This window comes from Corythoichthys intestinalis, chromosome 1 (assembly GCF_030265065.1).
Source record: "Corythoichthys intestinalis isolate RoL2023-P3 chromosome 1, ASM3026506v1, whole genome shotgun sequence".
Taxonomy (NCBI): domain Eukaryota; kingdom Metazoa; phylum Chordata; class Actinopteri; order Syngnathiformes; family Syngnathidae; genus Corythoichthys; species Corythoichthys intestinalis.
In genome coordinates this window covers 39,553,509-39,571,890 of record NC_080395.1, presented here as the reverse complement: position 1 = coordinate 39,571,890, position 18,382 = coordinate 39,553,509, and the positions used below count along the sequence as shown (strand labels likewise).

The 18,382-nt window shown below is 37.3% G+C and overlaps 2 protein-coding genes across 2 annotated transcripts in view; one reads left to right on the top strand and one right to left on the bottom strand.

Moving 5' to 3' along the window:
* hipk3b (homeodomain interacting protein kinase 3b) overlaps positions 1 to 9,116 on the bottom strand; it is a 58,623-nt gene extending 49,507 nt beyond the window's left edge. Inside the window, exon 1 of the mRNA XM_057829334.1 lies at positions 8,744 to 9,116. Coding sequence (XP_057685317.1) covers positions 8,744 to 8,816 — 73 coding nt within the window. The 5' untranslated portion in view covers positions 8,817 to 9,116. The remainder of the gene's footprint in view (positions 1 to 8,743) is intronic.
* A 3,701-nt stretch (positions 9,117 to 12,817) lies between these two features.
* The window catches only part of cstf3 (cleavage stimulation factor, 3' pre-RNA, subunit 3), a 19,847-nt gene continuing 14,282 nt past the window's right edge, over positions 12,818 to 18,382 (top strand). The window contains exons 1-3 of the mRNA XM_057832488.1: positions 12,818 to 13,044; positions 13,573 to 13,674; positions 13,823 to 13,918. Coding sequence (XP_057688471.1) covers positions 13,018 to 13,044; positions 13,573 to 13,674; positions 13,823 to 13,918 — 225 coding nt within the window. The 5' untranslated portion in view covers positions 12,818 to 13,017. The remainder of the gene's footprint in view (positions 13,045 to 13,572; positions 13,675 to 13,822; positions 13,919 to 18,382) is intronic.

The following is an 18,382-nucleotide window of genomic DNA, read 5'->3' as shown; positions in this document are numbered from 1 at the left end:
ATGGATCTGGCGAATGGATAGACTGAAGCTTTTCCACATAACACCTTTTATTCAACGCATCCAATGAGTTTACAGCGTCTGAAATCACCGGGGCTTCCATGAATTGCTCTATAAACTGAACGACTAATTGAAACCATTGAGAATAGGGCTAAACAGAGACGGACAATATTGCGGCCGGATACAGCGACACGTCATTCTGTGACGTTGGTGAGTAGGTTCTATAGTAAACATTCGAATAAAAGTACTGTACTGGCGGCCAATATTTTGCCACTGCTGCCCCGACAATACAGGCCAGCTGTCCCACGTAGTTGGATGGTTCTTTTAATAATGTTAAATTAATTAACTTTCAAATCTTAATTTATCCGGGACACACCAACACGTGTGACAGAGGAGATGCTTTAAAGATTGTTTGGTTGTAGAAAATAAAATGTCAAACTTCTTTTGAATGTCATTGTCATTTGCAAATGAGGAAAAAGTGATGAACATTGGGTTCCAGTGTAGCAAATCAGATTTGTCCCTACTTAATAGTATTTGTTAATCCACCATACATGTTCTCACAAAAGGGACACTTTTCCATGGGAAAGCACACATTTATCTTTTTATCTATAGAGAACAAACAAGGGCCTCTATAATTTTGTAGAGGTTAATTCTCAGGAGAAAAAAAAGGAAAATTAGTGCTTTGAAGTTTGTTTGGTTGGGGGAATTTAAAAATATATAGGTATTTTGAATAGTGTCATTGTTATACTTGCTTTAGGATTAGGGAAAAAAAAGGGGGGGGGGGGGGGGGTGACAAAAGTTGAATTTCTATGGATAAAATCTGAGATTTCAAAATGAGGCCATCTCGCTCAGAGTTCCGAGTGCTTGTTCATCCTTATTTTGTTGTGATCCGCAGTGCTTGATTCCAAACGAAATACACCGGATAATGGACTTTTTTGCAATCTGATACCCCCCAACAGATGACAGTACTTATCGCCTTTATTCAGGTTGACTATAAAAGCCATAATTCTAAATCTGAACAATTGAAAACAGCCAGAGGTAGCATGAAATTGGTTCCCCACTTAAGACAACCATGGACAAAAGCCTCAAGACCCAGCAGGATAAAATCCTAACCAAGTCTCCCATTTAGGGACCACCCAAGACGTTCCTGATTCAAAACCCTGAGAAAAGCAGTTTGGAAGAGAGACTCCTCTCCTTATACCCACAAAAACACCATATATTGTACTTAAATTATGAGATGCTAGAGACTAAATGTGAAACAGGGACTTTAATTGGTGGGACGGAAAAAGAATAGCAGCTGCTTCTATTATTATGAGCAGACGCCAGATACTCCCATGGTCAAACATGAGGCTCCTACTGTGGCATTGCATTACAGCTTCCAAAGCTTCAGAGGCTTTCCACCAACCTTGAGCTGCAAGATAATTACTCACTGGTGACCTTTTGCCTGTAGTCCTCTCGAAAACGAGAAGAAATTGAAAACTAGACACCTGTCAGCGACGAATAAGTGGTACTCAGTAAGAAAATAAAATGAATTCAATACAGAAAACAGTAATTGGAAATAAAACCAAGAGATGACTGCAGTACCCATATATAACCTGTTACTGAGAGAGTGCTACGCTCGGTCAATCAAACTCCAAATTGAATCCTTTCATAGTCACAATATATATTGTGATCATTTTAAATCATTTTTTTCTAAATGTGTTATTAAAATGTAACATTTCCTGTTAAAAAGTGCAGAAATGGGCAGATTCATTAATTGGCGTAACAAATCTTGGTTCAGTGAAGCGCACATGAAAAAAATTGTGGCCTTAGCAATTTCAAAATGGTTATGTCTAAATTAATTATTTTGAGGTAAAATCGATTAATCTTTCAACAATAGTTGAGATTATAAAGCCAGGGTCACCAAAACGATCATCAAGGGCCACTGCGGGTCCTGGTTTTTGTTTATACCAATAGAGCAGACAGTTTAACCAATGATGTTTCTGTTAAAAAAAGCAAAACTTGACTGCAATCAACCGATTCCACTTGTAAGAACCCAGATTGGTGCAAAGGTGTCGTCTTGCTTTGTTGGAACAAAATCCTGCACCCACTGTGGCCCTATGTGGAATGATTTGGAGACCATTGTTATAAAGCAATAAGCACTACAAAGGTTTAAGTTCAACAAAATAATCTGTTTTTTTTTTTTTTTTTTTAATAACATCGAAACTATGAAAAGAACATTTCATAAAAATCTAAATTAGAGGCTGAAATTTGATCAAAATGTCCTTGATTATTTTTAAGGCGATTTGATCGGCATTTTCAGAAGGTTCCAAACGCCTTTTTTAATGCAAATGTCATATTAAATGAGGATGCTAACTTGCTAGTGTGGATGTGTAAGAAATTCCCAAGGACGACGTCTGGTTAAACTTCTTCTAAAGGCTACAGGCTAATTGACACAGAATCAAGAATATCGCTACTGATTGCAGCCAATTAGTGTCCTCAATTTCAGTATAGTTGAATTAATGGACAATGCATTATACTGCCGATTGCTAGGTGCGTTAAAAAAAAAAAAAAGTTTTTAAGTCTATTTGGACACTAGTTTAAGCGTAGCTACACATTAAATGCAATAGCCATTTAAATACTATGTTTTAGGCTAAAATGAGCTCCATCATATTCATTATATTCAATCATAATACTGTGCTAAAACTTAGACATGATTAAGGACATTTAAGTATGCCAACTAAAGCATATAATCTATGCAAACTTAACCATAAAATCAATGCGTCAAGTCAGCTAGCAGAGGCAACAACAGACGATGGCCATGATGTGGTTTGACCTTACTACACAAAATGAGACAAAAGCTGCTGTGTTCACTCCAGATAACACTTCAGCACATGAGAAAGAAATGTAGCATCATTCAGCATCATGATAAAGGCAATTTGAATAAAAATAATTTACAACAGATTATGCAGTATTCTAAAGTATATGTTTTTATATGCATCCAAATAAAATAAACCTTTTAGTATGCACATATTGCATGTGCAGTTTGCTTGTTTGAGTATGGCTTATGCAATCACTAGATCCCACAGATTTTCTATTCATCTTTGAAATAAGCCAACAAAATGACCCTTTTTAAGTCTGTAGTTCGTGCTAAAGCCAGTTCTCTAAAAGTCGGCATTTTTCTACAAGCAATTCCTCTACCTTTTTTACGGTGGATGGATGCTGCATTCACAGCTCAACGACCTCACAACACAACCAATGTCTCGTGAAAAAGATCTTTGCTCAAAAGCCTCTCTATTTTCCGAGGAATGTGAGCACATGCCATTTCAATTGTGAACTTATGACTAACATTTAAAAGTCCTGGGTTTGTTAGATTAGTTCTCGTACACAGCCAATATACAATGTGGCCTCAATGTTCTCCCATTCGGCCATGGAGGGGCCACAGCATAAACTGACATCTGTGTAAAAGGGACAGCTGGAACAAAGAGGCAGCATCACACTTTCAACTAACACTGCTGCGTGACACGTCATGCCTTTAATTATGGAACACTTAAAGGAATTTTAAAAATCCCACACTGGGTGGGCACTGGCTGTTTGGTTGGATAATAACAAACACACTCCATAATTGAGTGCAGGGTAATTTTTTTTAAGGCACCGGGATGACTATTGTAAAGCCATTGTATGCAAAACATGCAATGTACACAATTCGTAAAAACAAGGTGTTAATAAATTTTCAACAGGCTTGGGAGAGTGAGTGACTCAAAATGCTTTTGAAAATTAAAATGGGGATTTAACTATGGCATAAGAAACAGATTACACTGTTAGACCATGTGCGTGTGCGCTAAACTCAAGAAAGTGAAGAATACATGTGAAAGGGCCGTAGTCTAAACTAGACTCAACTCATACTGCATAACCTGGAAATTCAAATGAGCAGTCAGTCAGTCAGAATACTAATGAAAATAAAACCATATTTGATATTCCAATCATATTATCTGACTGATCTTCAAATAAATACTGTGCCTCTGCCTTATGGTAAGAAGAATCTATAATGTTTACTTTTGGCGGATGTGTTCCACCCATCTGTGCAGCTTTCCACAGAAATTCTGAGCTGTCATTGGTCTCACAGCTATATTTTCCAACTTGAATGCAGAGGGGGATACTGACAAATAGTTCTTTATAGGCAGGCACATGTATCAGACCAGGTGTAGTGTAACATGAAGAGCCTAAAGTCTCCTCCTGAACGCTTACTATAGATAACCTAAAGAATTGGGTACACCGCCTTTACATAGGAGTGTCTGAAGAGATTAAGATAACAGAGTACTGCTGTACTGTCATAAACGTTTTAGGCACAGTGAGCCATGGGAAGGAGAATCTCTTACTTGAAAAATCAGTGAAACATCGATAAGTAAACTGGAAGGAATATGAGAAAAAGAGAGCCTCTGTGTCAGATTGCCACAAATAAGTACAGTGATGCTTCAATTTATGAGTTTTAAGATGAGAGTCATTGCTTGTGTTCTTATTTTTCATTGCTTGTCTTTTTCTTATTTTTTTATTTATTTTTTAAAAATCTTGAGTAAATTGAGGACAAATCCACTTGGTACTCCACTTGAAACTTTATAACATTTGGCTATCATCAGTTTGCCATGGTAAATTAGATACTGCACAGTGTTTTGAGTAGAGATAGACTGATTATTGGCCGGGCTGATTACCTGCGCCGATATTTGGAAATCTGACGTATATCAGTATCTGCCTTTTTTTAATCCCACCAGCCGATCTTAAAAAAAAAATAAATAAATAAAAAAAAAAAACATTTAAACTGGGTTATTTCGGCTCAGCCATGCCGCTCTCTCCTGCACTAGTATTATTCCCGTCCTCTGATTGGTTAAATAGTAATGGTAAATGGAGTTATACCTGTATTACGCCTTTCCACCTAAGGCCCTCAAAGCGCTTCACACGATATCCTCATCTACGTACTAGTGACACGGCACGAGGAGCAACGTGGCGTTTACAGTAGTATCTTACTCATTGATACTTTGATGAGGTCATCAGGGCGGAGAATCAAACCCACAACCTCTAGGTTGGGGAACGACTACTCTACCACTGAACAACGCCAGCCCCTATTTATTTTCTATTATTTTCTATTTGTGGTATTCAATAAACATGCGTAAGGCATTTCTATCAAGTTCAGTGTTTGCATGATTCATTTTTAAGCCAATTTTACACTTTTACTGCAAATGAATATCGGCTTTTTTTGAGTACGTATAGTTGAGAGAAAAGTGAGAATTGGATGATCACCATTGAAGTGCCACATGAAATCATATATAAGAGAAATGTGTGTCATAGACTTGGTAAAGCAATCCAAGTGTGGGCACTTTTAATATTTTTTATGGCTGAAAGAAAATGATTTGATTAATACAACAATGCTAGTCAAGGATGATAAAACAATTTAGAAGCTGTGGACAAAATTGAACTGCTGGAGAAGTTGCAATTTGTGTGGTTGATAGAGAAGCAGCTCGTGGGAGACACTGTGACTGAGAGTCTAATCTGTGAAAAGACACGAGCCATTTACCCAGTTTTGCATTAGAGGACCCCAGGCCCTTCAATGGACGAGGCAGTAGATGAGTTTTTTTTCTAAAGGCGGTCAGGATTTTGCTTTAGAGGTTTTTTTTTTTTTTTTTTTTTTCCAAAGGACAAAACCTGCATGCATTCCATTGTTAGGCTAGGCAGTGATTGCATATATGAAATCAGCAAACCATAACCTCAAAACATTTGCCAAAATGATAACAGCCAAAGGATACATATTACCTCGGAAAGTCAACTGTGACAAGTTTACGTTTTTGCAAGACGATGTTGAGGTGGACTTAAATATCTTAGGAAGAAGAAACCACGTCACCAATCCATGACAAGTTAATATCTAATGATAATTAAATGTTAAATGTTCTAACAAAAAAACTTCTTGATCTTCATTATATTTAGATATTGTATTTCTGTGTTCATAGAGTACAATACTATATAGTTATTTTTTCTTATTAACAAACTATTCTTAAGAGCCTGAAGAGATGGATTACATAGACATGCATTGTCTAAAAAAACTAACTATTTGATTTATTATTATTTTTATTATTATTATTATTTATTATTGATTTATTTATTTGAAAAACTATTTGAGGTATGCATTTTGAGAAAAAAGAATGATCAGGAAACAATAGTCAAAGCACCATTGTCGTCTATTGCCAAACACCACTAAAAACTAAATTAGTAAGTGCAGATCAATTCGAGAGGAAGGGTTAACTGAAAAAAATCCGAACAACAACTACAGTTGGGCATCAAAATTGTTTTATCAATTCAGAAGACACTACGGTACTTGGCTGCAACAAGCAGAAACACTGTTGACTCAGTACTACATGCAACATTCGACATCCATCCATTCTTTCCCTCTATATCGCATATCCTTTTCAAGGCAAATTCCAGTTGACTCCCGGCAAAAGTTGGTCCATAACCTAGACTGGTTGACAGTCAGTCATAGTGCCAGAAAAAGAACAGTCCGTCTAAACTTGAAAACACACAGTGGACTGTAGGGGTGTGACAAAATATCAAAATGGTGAAATATCGTGATACTTTGTATCCCAAAAGGTTATCGATATGCTCCTGCCAAGAATCGAGATATCGTTTTAAAAAGGTGTCAATGTCTTTAAAAAAAAAAAAAAAAAAAAAAGGAGCCATCAAGTTGCTACCAAAATCTTCCACCATAATAGTGTCTCAGTTAACTCTAAGGCTGCCATTCAAAGGCTGCCATTCGTTCATTCAAAACTAGAGCATTTACAGTCATTTGGTCCGATTTTCTGGGCATTTACAGCTCACTTGCTGTTCATTTTAGCGCATTTACAGGTCATTTCCTGTTGAATTTGAGTCACTGCCAATTTATTTGGGTGATTCCCAGGTCACTTCCTGTTCTGTCAGTCAAAATAAACAGGAAGTGACCCATAAAATACCCCAAAATCAACAGGAAGTAACTGAAAATCAACAGGTAAATGACCTTAAATGGTCCAAAATTACCTCATTGCCTGGCATTGGCTGCCACTGACGGCCATAGACGTTCAATCGGTTTGAAGTTCAAATGGACTGGACGTCTACTAGTGATAAACTCATTCCAATTCACAGCAGAAGCTTGTTTTTCTGTTTATTAGTTGTTTGTAGAATCAGTTTACATTACAAACAGCAAATTGAGATTTGAAACAAAACTCTTGCCATTACAAAGACAACATCTAACTATAAGGACTTTGGCAAAGAGGTAGTAACTTGACGTTGTAGTTAGTAGTTGTGTTAATATACTGCAAACAAATGTAGATCTGTTACTAATATGTATGCTTAAGACCAGGGGTCCCCAAACTACGGCCCTCCACATTTGGTCCGGCCCCCTATACAATACCACAGAGCATTTTGAATTTTTTTTTTTTCTTCTCAATACTGTTATTTATTTCATGGCCTTTTTCTGTGAAGAACTCAGAGAGGGTTATTTGGTTATTATCTATTTAATTAATAGTGTTATTTTTTATTTTTTATTATTATTATCTTACATTATATTATTATTTTTATTTTATTTACTTTCGTTCCATGAAGAATCCAGAAAGGGTTATTTGATTGTGCCTTTCTGAAAAACAATAAATTTTTACATTTAGACACTCCTGCAATCGTCACACTTTTTCTGTTACAAACTGACCCCGGCCCCTCATCAGAGAAGGGAAAAGTTATGTGGCCCTCACAGGAAAAAGTTTGGGGACCCCTGCTTAAGACAATATATGGATATATGGATTTATCAGAAAATCTGCATGAAATACGTTTTGTTTTTTGTTTTTTAAATTTCATTTCATTTTCCATGTTTACTATTTCATCACTTTTACAGACAAGCAACATAAAATAAAAAAATACCCTCGTAAAGTATTTGATTTTTGCTATTTCCCATAAATTCAGACGTTCAACTTATATGGTCGTTCGAACTGTAAAATATTTGATGATACATTTATGAAATTTTAAGTCAAACTGAATTTTTACAGCACTCACAAGCTCCTCTACTGGGTCCAATTCGTTATACACACTGTGGTGGCCAGACTGTGGGCTGAGTAGCAAAAACAACGGGTGCCCGTGGAAAAAAAAGCATTCGGTCACGTTTTTTTACTTTCTCTTCCCCTCTGATAATCAAAATATACAATCTCTCGAAAATAATACCAAATGTTGGTATCCTTAGACAGTCATTTGAACGAATTTAGGGAACACGAATAAGAAAATCTATGCAATCTTGCTTGGCTCAAAGGTCTTCCGTGTTTGTGCTTACTTGCCTGATGACTTCTGAAAACGGTGACCAAAGTAAAGGATTGACATTTTAAACGGAAAAACACTCACAATTCACAAATGACCCCGTCCGTTTAATCCGCGTTGTGGAAATTTCTAATTAATTACGTCATGACGACGTCTAATTTGACGGTTCCCCTGACAACGCCGAAGTAAAACAAGTGGCCAAGACTATCGCGTTAATATAATTACAATCAACGTCACTGTCACGTAGGCGAACAAAGAATTTTCCAACACGTGAGGTTGCACATATCTAACCACAGTGTTTGTTTAGAATAATGTCAAACTCATATGATTATCGCCGATCAGACATCTCGAGCCTGCCAAGTTTGTTGGTAAGTTACAGCAGTGTTACGTCATGAACAACCTGGTTTAAAATATCAATTTAATCGCACACACTGTGATCCTCTCCACTTACCTTCACATAGAGTCACTATAAATATAATCCAGGGCTTTTCTGAACATGTTACGGATTCATAAATCCATAGCATGCACAGTTCGCCTGCACTGCTGCCATCTTGTCCTAGACGACAGGAAGGGAGAGCTCCCCCTCGGCATCGCCACCATCTCCCACATCGCAAACGTCAACTGAATCCCGCATATGAAGATCCAGAAATATCAAGCCTTGTTCGGCTGAGGGCTACGCAGTTCTAATGTGTCTCCCACCATTTAGGGGGAGGTAGCCCATCTAGGAAAGGGTGGCCGTCCCCCCGTCTAGATGCGCGGCTCCGCAGCCCTGCTAGCGTCCAACATGTCTCTTTCCTCTGTCTTCAACCCAGAGTGAAATGTTTGCGAGCTGACGGCATTAGCCAGCCAAGAGTAATCGATTACCGAGAATAGTCGATGCAAAAACACAGCCAAACTTATGTCACTGTCTTACCTAGAGTCTTTATATCTAATTTTCTGTCATATTCTGGACGAACACTGGATTTATAACAAGGCAAAAGCGTTTACGATTAAATAAATGACTGGTTGATGACTCTGTGATTATCTTCTCTGGTCTAATTTTTGGGTCGTTGGACAAGTACGCACACACGCGCCTTTCGTTGTTGTCATATGTCCCACCCTACTGGTCATAGATGAGAACAGCAAGTCCGAAAGACAATGTAGCGCAGTGGTCATGAAATTGGAGCTGTGGAAATCCCCATGACACTATTGTGGCAGTTCCTGGATTTAGTTCCACATGTGTTGTTAGACTATGTTTTAATTTCTCATAATAATTATAAAGACTGAATACATTTACATATTGACCACAACAACATAAATCAAATTTACTTTTAATATAAGATTTGTGTGTATTATTTTGTGAATGTCTTCCTTTCAATTATTATAACATTTCATTTTAACACAAACCCATTTTACATAGTGGTAGCTAAATGATGCTCTTAAATTGTCTCCTACCAAACACACATTTGCTTCTAAAAGCCTTTCAAGTGAGCTATACATGACTAGGCAGAAATGACATCATGCAGCTAATTTCTCACTTTCAGTTTATTATTGCAGCTGAAATGGAACGTGCCACTTAAACCAATTCAACTTCCCAACTCATATAGGGAGACCCTCCCAAAAAAGTCCTGTACTTTTGATAGCCATTGTTTCTTGATTTAAAATATATATACAGTGTATCACAAAAGTGAGTACAACCCTCGCATTTCTGCAGATATTTAAGTATATCTTTTCATGGGACACCACTGACAAAATGACACTTTGACACAATGAAAAGTAGTCAATACAATTAAGTTAATTTATTTTCCCCTCAAAATAACTCAAAATATAGCCATTAATATCTAAACCCCTGGCAACAAAAGTGAGTACACCGCATGGGAACTATGTACATCCCTAAATGTCCAAATTTAATACTGCTTGTCATTTTCCCTCCAAATGTCATGTGACTCGTTACAGGAGTGCTGTCAGTATTGCTGCAGAGATTGAAGGGGTGGGGGTCAGCCTGTTAGTGCTCAGACCATACGCCGTACTCTACATCAAAACGGTGTGCATGGCTGTCACCCCAGGAGGAAGCCTCTTCTGAAGACGGTACACAACAAAGCCCGCAAACAGTTTGCTGAAGACATGTCAACAAAGCACATGGATTACTGGAACCATGTCCTATGGTCTGGTGAGACTAAGAATTTGTTTGGTCCCGAGGCTCTCAAGCATGTGTGGCGGCGACCAGGTGAGGAGTACAAAGATAAGTTTGTCATGCCTACAGTCAAGCATGGTGGTGGAAATGACACCCCCCCCTCAATCTCTGCAGCAATGCTGACAGCACTCCTGTAACGAGTCACATGACATTTTGGAGGGAAAATGACAAGCCGTACTCAATTTGGACATTTAGGGATGTACGTGGTTCCCATGCGGTGTACTCACTTTTGTTGTCAGGGGTTTAGATATTAATGGCTATATTTTGAGTTATTTTGAGGGGAAAATAAATTAACTCTATTATGTAAGCTGCACACAGACTACTTTTCATTGTGTCAAATATCATTCCTTATTATTATTCCAGAATAAAAAGCGACTGCAAAAAATTACAATTATTGGACTCTTTTTTTTTTTTTTTTTCCAGGCTACAGCGTGTGCTCAAGATAACCTCCATTCATCTTCTTGCATTTCTTGAGGTGCAGCAAAAAAGTTGTTACATCCTTACAAACAGACCGTAGAATGGCACTTATTCTCGCAGTCTCCCTGATGTCTTCCTTCAGTATAATGATGGTTATGGGTCTCTCTACATACAATTTTCTTTCAGGTAGCTCCAACGGAAGAATTTGGGGGTGAGTAAGCCCTGGGCTGTGAGATGTCCACTCAAAATTAGTCTTGAAACTGATCACACAGCATCAAAAGCTGTCTTTCAGCCACTCTCGGGAAAGCTTACAGGTATGGGAGCTTGCTCTGTCTTGCTGGAACCAGTTCATGTTGCCTTTCTGTCACCTAAAACCAGTCTAGCCATTCTCATTTGACCTCTGGCATCAACAAGACATTTTCCCGCACGGAAGTACCACTCACATGATGTTTTCTCTATGTTGGACCATTTCCTAGAAATGTAGTTGCGTGTGAGAATCTCAATAGAAAATCAGTTTCTGATATGCTCAGACAAGCCTGTCTGGCACCAACAACTATGCCGTGTTCAAAGTAAACTAAATCACATTTCTTCACAATTGTGATGCTTGGTTTGAAAATGAGCAGATTATCTTGACCATGTCAAGCAGTGGTGTTACCAGGATGCCAGGTATGGATGGGCATTAGTCTTACCTGAGGGGGGGGCAAAAACAAAAAAATCTACAATGGTCAAGTACCCCGATAGGTCGAAATCCAGTGTAGGGCTACTGCACCTTCAAACATGTTTTGTTATCTACTTTGACCCCCTCAGAATGCTTAAAAACTCACCAAACTCAACAGCCAGGTGAACACTGGTGAAAACTTTGATAAAATGTAAGAAAAAAAAAAAATCAAAATATGCGTAAATGTGTGTAGCGCCTCCTAGGAATAAAACCAACCTATTCATTTATTTATTTATTTGTTTATTTATTTATTTATTTATTTATTTTATTGTACCTTTTTTTTTTTTTTTTTTTTAAGGTGAAAGAGGAGGTAACAACGCAAAGGTTAAAACTTAGAACACATCAGTACTATAGGAATGGGATACCATACGCGGGCCCCCCACCCCCCTCCGGTAACGCCCCTGTCAAGCACACTGACGACCCTCATGAGGATAAGCGGTACGGATGATAATTGAATGAATGAATGAATGTTCGTGACCTATATTTATTAATTTAATTATAGATTCAGCCATTTTAAATAATAATATAAATGAATAAATAAATAAATAAAATAACATATCAACATATTAATAATAATGTTTTTTAGGTGCCTTCACTGCCTTGTTCAAACCGGGTTTCACAATTCACAAAACAAAGGTGAATGAAACAAGTAATAAAAGGTTTCACAATTTTTTTCTGGAAAATCATGATTAAAATCTTTTAAAAGAGGAAAAAGTAACGTCATGGAAACAAGTGGATGTGAATATTGAAGTGCTGAAACTGAACTAAAAATTTGTTGATTTTATTTTAGAATGGGAGATTTGAATGAAACGGTCAAATAAACATGGAAGTAGGAGGATGAGAATTATATCGATTTTTAAAAATGTATTTTTTATTGATATTTTCAGTTAAATATTTTGGGAAATGAAAATAAAAATGTCTTAAAAGATCTGAATATTTTGAAGATGGAATGGTTCCGGGTAAACTGTGATTATTTTTGGGTGGGCAAGGGGTGTATTTTAATCTGGGGAGAAATTTGACTTTGGAAATGCAAAATTGGTGGAAATCCAATTGAATTGGATGTTTACAAACTATCTGAAAAATAAATAATCATATACCGTCCAGGTAGTTCCAGAAATTGTTTTTTGTTTTGTTTTGTTTTGTTTTGTTTGTTTTTGAAAGGAATTGTTTTATTTTGTAGGGTTGTGGTAGGAAGCTCTATTGTTTTTGCACGATGCGGAGCGGAAGTACAGTCACTCGCCATTTTGAAGAAGAAAAAAATCGGCTAGCGACCGAGCATTGACTTCTTTGAGTGCAACGTGATAGTACCGCTGGAAGATAATGCGTGTTACAGAGCTGCTTTAAAGTTCGCTCACTCAGCTGTTTAGTTGTGAATCGTACTGTAGTACTTCTATAACTGCACATTGCTCTTCTAGCCATGTCTACAGATCCAGCAGCCGACCAGGTAAAATTAGCTCAGCTCATGCCGCATAGGCCCATTCAGAAATGCTAATGCTACTGGTACTGCCTTGCGTTAGTCTTCTTACATTTAAAAAAAAAAAAAAATTTTTAAGTCCTTTGTATCTTAGTAATGTCTGAATGTGCCAATAACCACAGTAACGCCGTTTAGATTCTCCATGTGTCTGTTTGAAAGCAGTGCCTTGCACAGACTAGCTAGTGCGGTTGCCTTGTCGTATGGCGACGTTAGCTGACTTGCGCACTCTTTTTTTTTTTTCGCCTGGAATACTTAGACGGAAATCCTTGTCGTTAAATGCAGGCGCGTTGGTATGCGACAAGGAATGCTGTTTCACTATTATAAGCCTAACAGGAAAATAGATTCAGGAAAATAATGTGGCAATTTCCAAAAATGATTCGATTTTAATCAAGCCCAAACGCATTTTCACGTGTATCATCACAATCTGTGCAGTATTGTATTGTTGTTCTACCCTCTGAAGCATGACTATATTCCATGCATTTGTTCCTCCCACTGCAGGCGGCGGAGTATGTCCCAGAGAAGGTGAAGAAGGCAGAGAAGAAGTTGGAAGAAAACCCATATGACCTTGACGCTTGGAGCATTCTGATTCGAGAAGCACAGGTTTAGTGACTCAAGAGTTGCATTACTGTAAAGGCGGTAAAATGATAATAACGGGCGAAAGTGGGTGGTTGGAGGGTGTTATTCGGTAAAGGCTTAAAACTTTATTTCCTCACGTTTGTGTGGATGTAAATGCATTCTCCCTCTATAGAATCAACCAATTGATAAAGCAAGGAAGACATACGAGCGACTTGTCACACAGTTTCCAAGTTCTGGCAGATTCTGGAAACTATTCATTGAAGCTGAGGTCAATACTTTTATTTTTTTCGTCGTATGCATGCCTTGTTTTCTTACATGATCAACAATGTGTTTTTCACACAAATTGTCTCGTACATCGTTGGGGTTTAAAGTCACAATTCTTGATTATGAATACTTACTGAAAGCTGTCGGTTTACTTGAATTCATCTCCCTGACAAAATTATGCATCATCCCTGTTTAGCCGTTATAAAGGATTGTGCCTTTAAACATGAATGGGAGTTTACTTTTTTGTTCCCAGGTTTTAAAAGGTATTTTCCTCATATTTTCTAAATGGGCTAAAATGCATTTGTTGCATGTTTGATTTGCAACAGTATTAAAACAATTTTAATGGTATTTGGAGTGCATTAGCCTTTTATTCACTTGTCGTGTCAATTTATTGCCTCCTGTGTCATTTCTTTTGGATATGATGAACAAATACTTTGCTTGTAATTCCCCACCACCATCCCACTGAATGAATGGATAAAGGATTAGTCCTTCTCCCTTTGTTTTTGCCACCTTTTTTCTATGCAGGCAGCCACAGAGAACTTGTTAAACCCCTCCATTTTTTGTATTAAAAAGGATGAAGACGAATGAGCATTGAACTACTGTAATATTCTGGAACATATATTTTTGTGGATAACTCCAAACAAACTGAACCATCTTGGAAATTAGCACCACCACTGCAGCAAGATCCACTGGACATCAGGAGGCAGGTAGCAGAAAGAAGCACTGGGTGGGAATTTTCGAGCTCATTGTTGGCTGTTGGGCAAAGTTAACCCATTGGTTCCCGTTGACAGTGATAGACAGAATACATACTGACTAGGAGGGGTGGCAGATTCTCCAGGTGAAATGGAATGGCTGTATATCGACGTCACCAAATCATGATCATTCACTTTCAGCCCTCCCAGTTCACATAGATTTGACGTTGAACGCCTGCAGGGGCAGTAAATGAGCTAATAGCAGTCTTAACGTAAATGTAGGGAAACTTTTTCCAATTAGTATCCATTTTAGTAATGATCCCTCAGTGCAATGTATAGTTGATTATAAAAGACCAAAATCTACATTTGTAGGTTTTTTATTTTATCATTGGTCCTTTTGAAATTTTTGGGGATCAAAAGTCTCATGCTGGGTATACTCCACCGCTGCATTGAAGTGTTGTACTGCTGCAGTTTACATCAGCATAATGCAGGAAAAACACAGTAGATGTAACCCATAGGGATGCGCCGCATTTTGTTCGGTGACTGCTTTAGTGCTGCAACGATTAATTAACTCGAGTATTCGATTAGGAAAAAAATATTCGGATTAAATTTTGTTGCCTCGAGTATTCGTTTAATTAAAGTGGCGTTGCAGTGTTTCATTTTGAAAGTGTTTACACTTAGTTTTTTAATTAAGGTGGATACATTGCCCTCTGGTCTGCCTCATTTCACATGGCTGAATCCAACAGTTCCCTGTTAAGACCACCGTAAGCTAAGTTTTTCTTTGGGCTAATGTTTTTTAATGCATTTGTAATTTTGTTAAATGTATATTTAGCGTTTTTTTTTTTTTTTTTTTTGTGGGAATATGAGTCTGAACCATTTGTCAACATCATTGGGAAAAAAACGTTAGCATTTTACATAGGCCTGCAGCTATCGATTATTTTGGTAGTCAATTAATCGATGACCTAGTTCGAATAAACGAGTAATCGGATAAGGAACATAGAAAAATTAAAATACCTGAGCCTCAAACGGTATAAAAAAAATGAGGATATATGTGCAACAAAAGAACAATTGGTTAACTTACATAGCAAAAGTCGCTAGTTTGAATGCTATAAAATGCCACTTTTTTTACTATGCTCTTAACAAATAGTTCAAAAACATATTCCCACAAAAAAAACGGCTAAATATACCTTTAAACTAAATGACGAATGCATTAAAAAAAACATTAGCGCAAAAAAAAACTTATGTTGGTCTTAACAGGGAGCAGCTGGATTCAGCCATGTTAAATGAGGCAGACTAGAGGGCAGTGTATCCACCTAAATCAATTGAACTAAATGCAAAAACTTTCAAAACAAACCATTTCAACGCCACTTTAATTAAACGAATACTCGAGGCAGCAAAATTTAATTCTAATATTTTTTTCTAATCGAATACTCGAGTTAATCGATTAATCGTTGCTGCGCTAATTTTATAGCATTTAAGCCTGCGGGCTTTTGCTATGTAAGTTAGCCAATTGTTCTTTTTCTGTACATAGATCCTCATTTATTTTTAATACCGTTTGAGACTCAGCTCAGGTATTTTAATTTTTCATGTTCCTTTTCGATTACTCGATTATTCAAACTAACTAGTTCATCGATTAATCGACTGCTAAAATAATCGATAGCTGCAGCGCTAGACTGCTTTAATTCTGCCGTCAATAATACCGTAGCCTATTGTACATTTGCATTAAGAGCAGTCTTCCAAGCTTGTCCTCTTATGGTGTGGGTTTTAAGATCACTATATGTGACCAGATAGTGATACTTTGTTATTAAGTGTAATGGTAGGGAATCAATAGTCCCATGCTAGTTTGTCTGTGTGGCTCAAGGCTGTACTAAAGTAGGACTACAGCTGTTTCCATGTGTCAAAACTATTTTGGGTATGGTGGTGGTGGTGGTGTGCTTTCTCATCAGGAGTAGTTCGCAGTTAACCCTAATTTACTGTAATTGTCTTAGCACCAAGGGGAAACCACTACTGTGTTTCATAAGTTGCTAACCTCTGCTGTATATCATCAGCTGAATGACAAATGTACATTCCCCCCTTTTTCATAGCACTCAAAAGGCTGCCTGCGCTTTGAAATTGAACTGCGCAGTTTCATTCTGGGTTGCTTACATACAGCCAGCAATGTACTTCAGCCTCTTTTAAGTCCGTCATCCAATTGCTGGGTCTGGATTTTCCTGTGCAGGTCCACAGAAACTAAAATCCTATCAGGCGTATATGATAGTAATCTCAAAAGCATGAAAACTTAAAACTAGCAAAGCAAACCCATCAGACTCAAATTAGGACCACTTGAACAATCAAATGAGATCCAATGTACAGTCATCATTAACAATTTAATATTATGAATATTACACTGGTAAACTATTTTATTTTATTTTATTTTTTGCATTGATGCAAACACTTGTAAATTTAGGGTGCTGAATCCAAATCAGATTTTTTAAATTTTAAGATTTTTGTGTGTGTGTAATGTAAAATTATTGCAAAACGATATTTCTAACAAATTGAATATATAGCTGGCATTAGAGCCCAAAGTAGTTAAATGTAGCAAAATCATACCTGTTGTGCCATGTTTTAGACAACTGCAGACGTGATAGGGGACAATGTGTTGTGCCGTAATTGACTATCGCCAAAGTGTTTCACTGAAAATCGGTCAACTATGACCATATTGAGAACTACTTAGAAAGGTCGGAAAAGTTTAAATTAGTACTGGGTGAAAATTAATGAAATATCTGTAAGAAATACCACCAGTATAAAACTATAACAAATGCCGATTGTATTTTTAATTAAAAAAAAAAAAAAAATGGACAGTTTTATACCAGTATCCAAAAATTGTATAGACTCAACAACAACAAAATTATGCAAAAGGGGGGAAAAAATGTTGGCTAGTGTTAATGGGATTAATGGTGGTATAGGACTTTTTCCTGATATTCTATCATACATGGACGCAAAATATTAGGTATTTCACTAATAATACACTGCAATCCTACTGTCGCTGTGGCAATCAAATAAAAATTTGATTTAGTTCTTACTGGGTTGTGCATGCAGTCTTAATGTGTGTATTTTCCACTAATTGTTGGGAATATTTGAAAGTACATATTCCATTTAAATTTGTGTGTGTGTGTGTGTGTGGTTTGGATAAAAACTAAATTCAAAAGGTGGTGGGTAGCAAAAACTGAAATCATCTGGTTGCACAAGTGTGCACACCCTTCAGTAACCGGAAGTGGCTCAAACTCATGTTAAATAACAGGCACACTAAAGTGTCAAATGCTTTGCACTAGCACTGAATGGGATTCAGATGTGTTCCCACTACCCCATTAGACTTTTCCTGACATTTTTTGCTTTCTAGTAGATGCCTGAAGGCACTATGCCAACACTAACTTCCTTTTCAAGCTGTTAATAATTCTGTCTTCATTGAATAATGTCCTACTTCCAGCTGACGAAAAACAGCCCCAAAGCATGATGTTGCTACCACCATGCATCATTGTCAGTATGGTGTTCTTTTGGGGCTGAGCACTGTTGTTTTTATCTAGACATATCTCAAGGAATTATGACCAAAGCGTTCAACCTTGGTTCCAGTGGACCATGACAAAATCGGCATAACATGAAAAAATGCCTGATTAAATAGGTGTCGACATTTTGGCCTTAATCCTAAAGATACAGTGGGGCAAATAAGTATTTACCGTAGTCAACCACTAATTGTGCAAGTTCTCCCACTTGAAAATATTAGAGAGGCCTGTAATTGT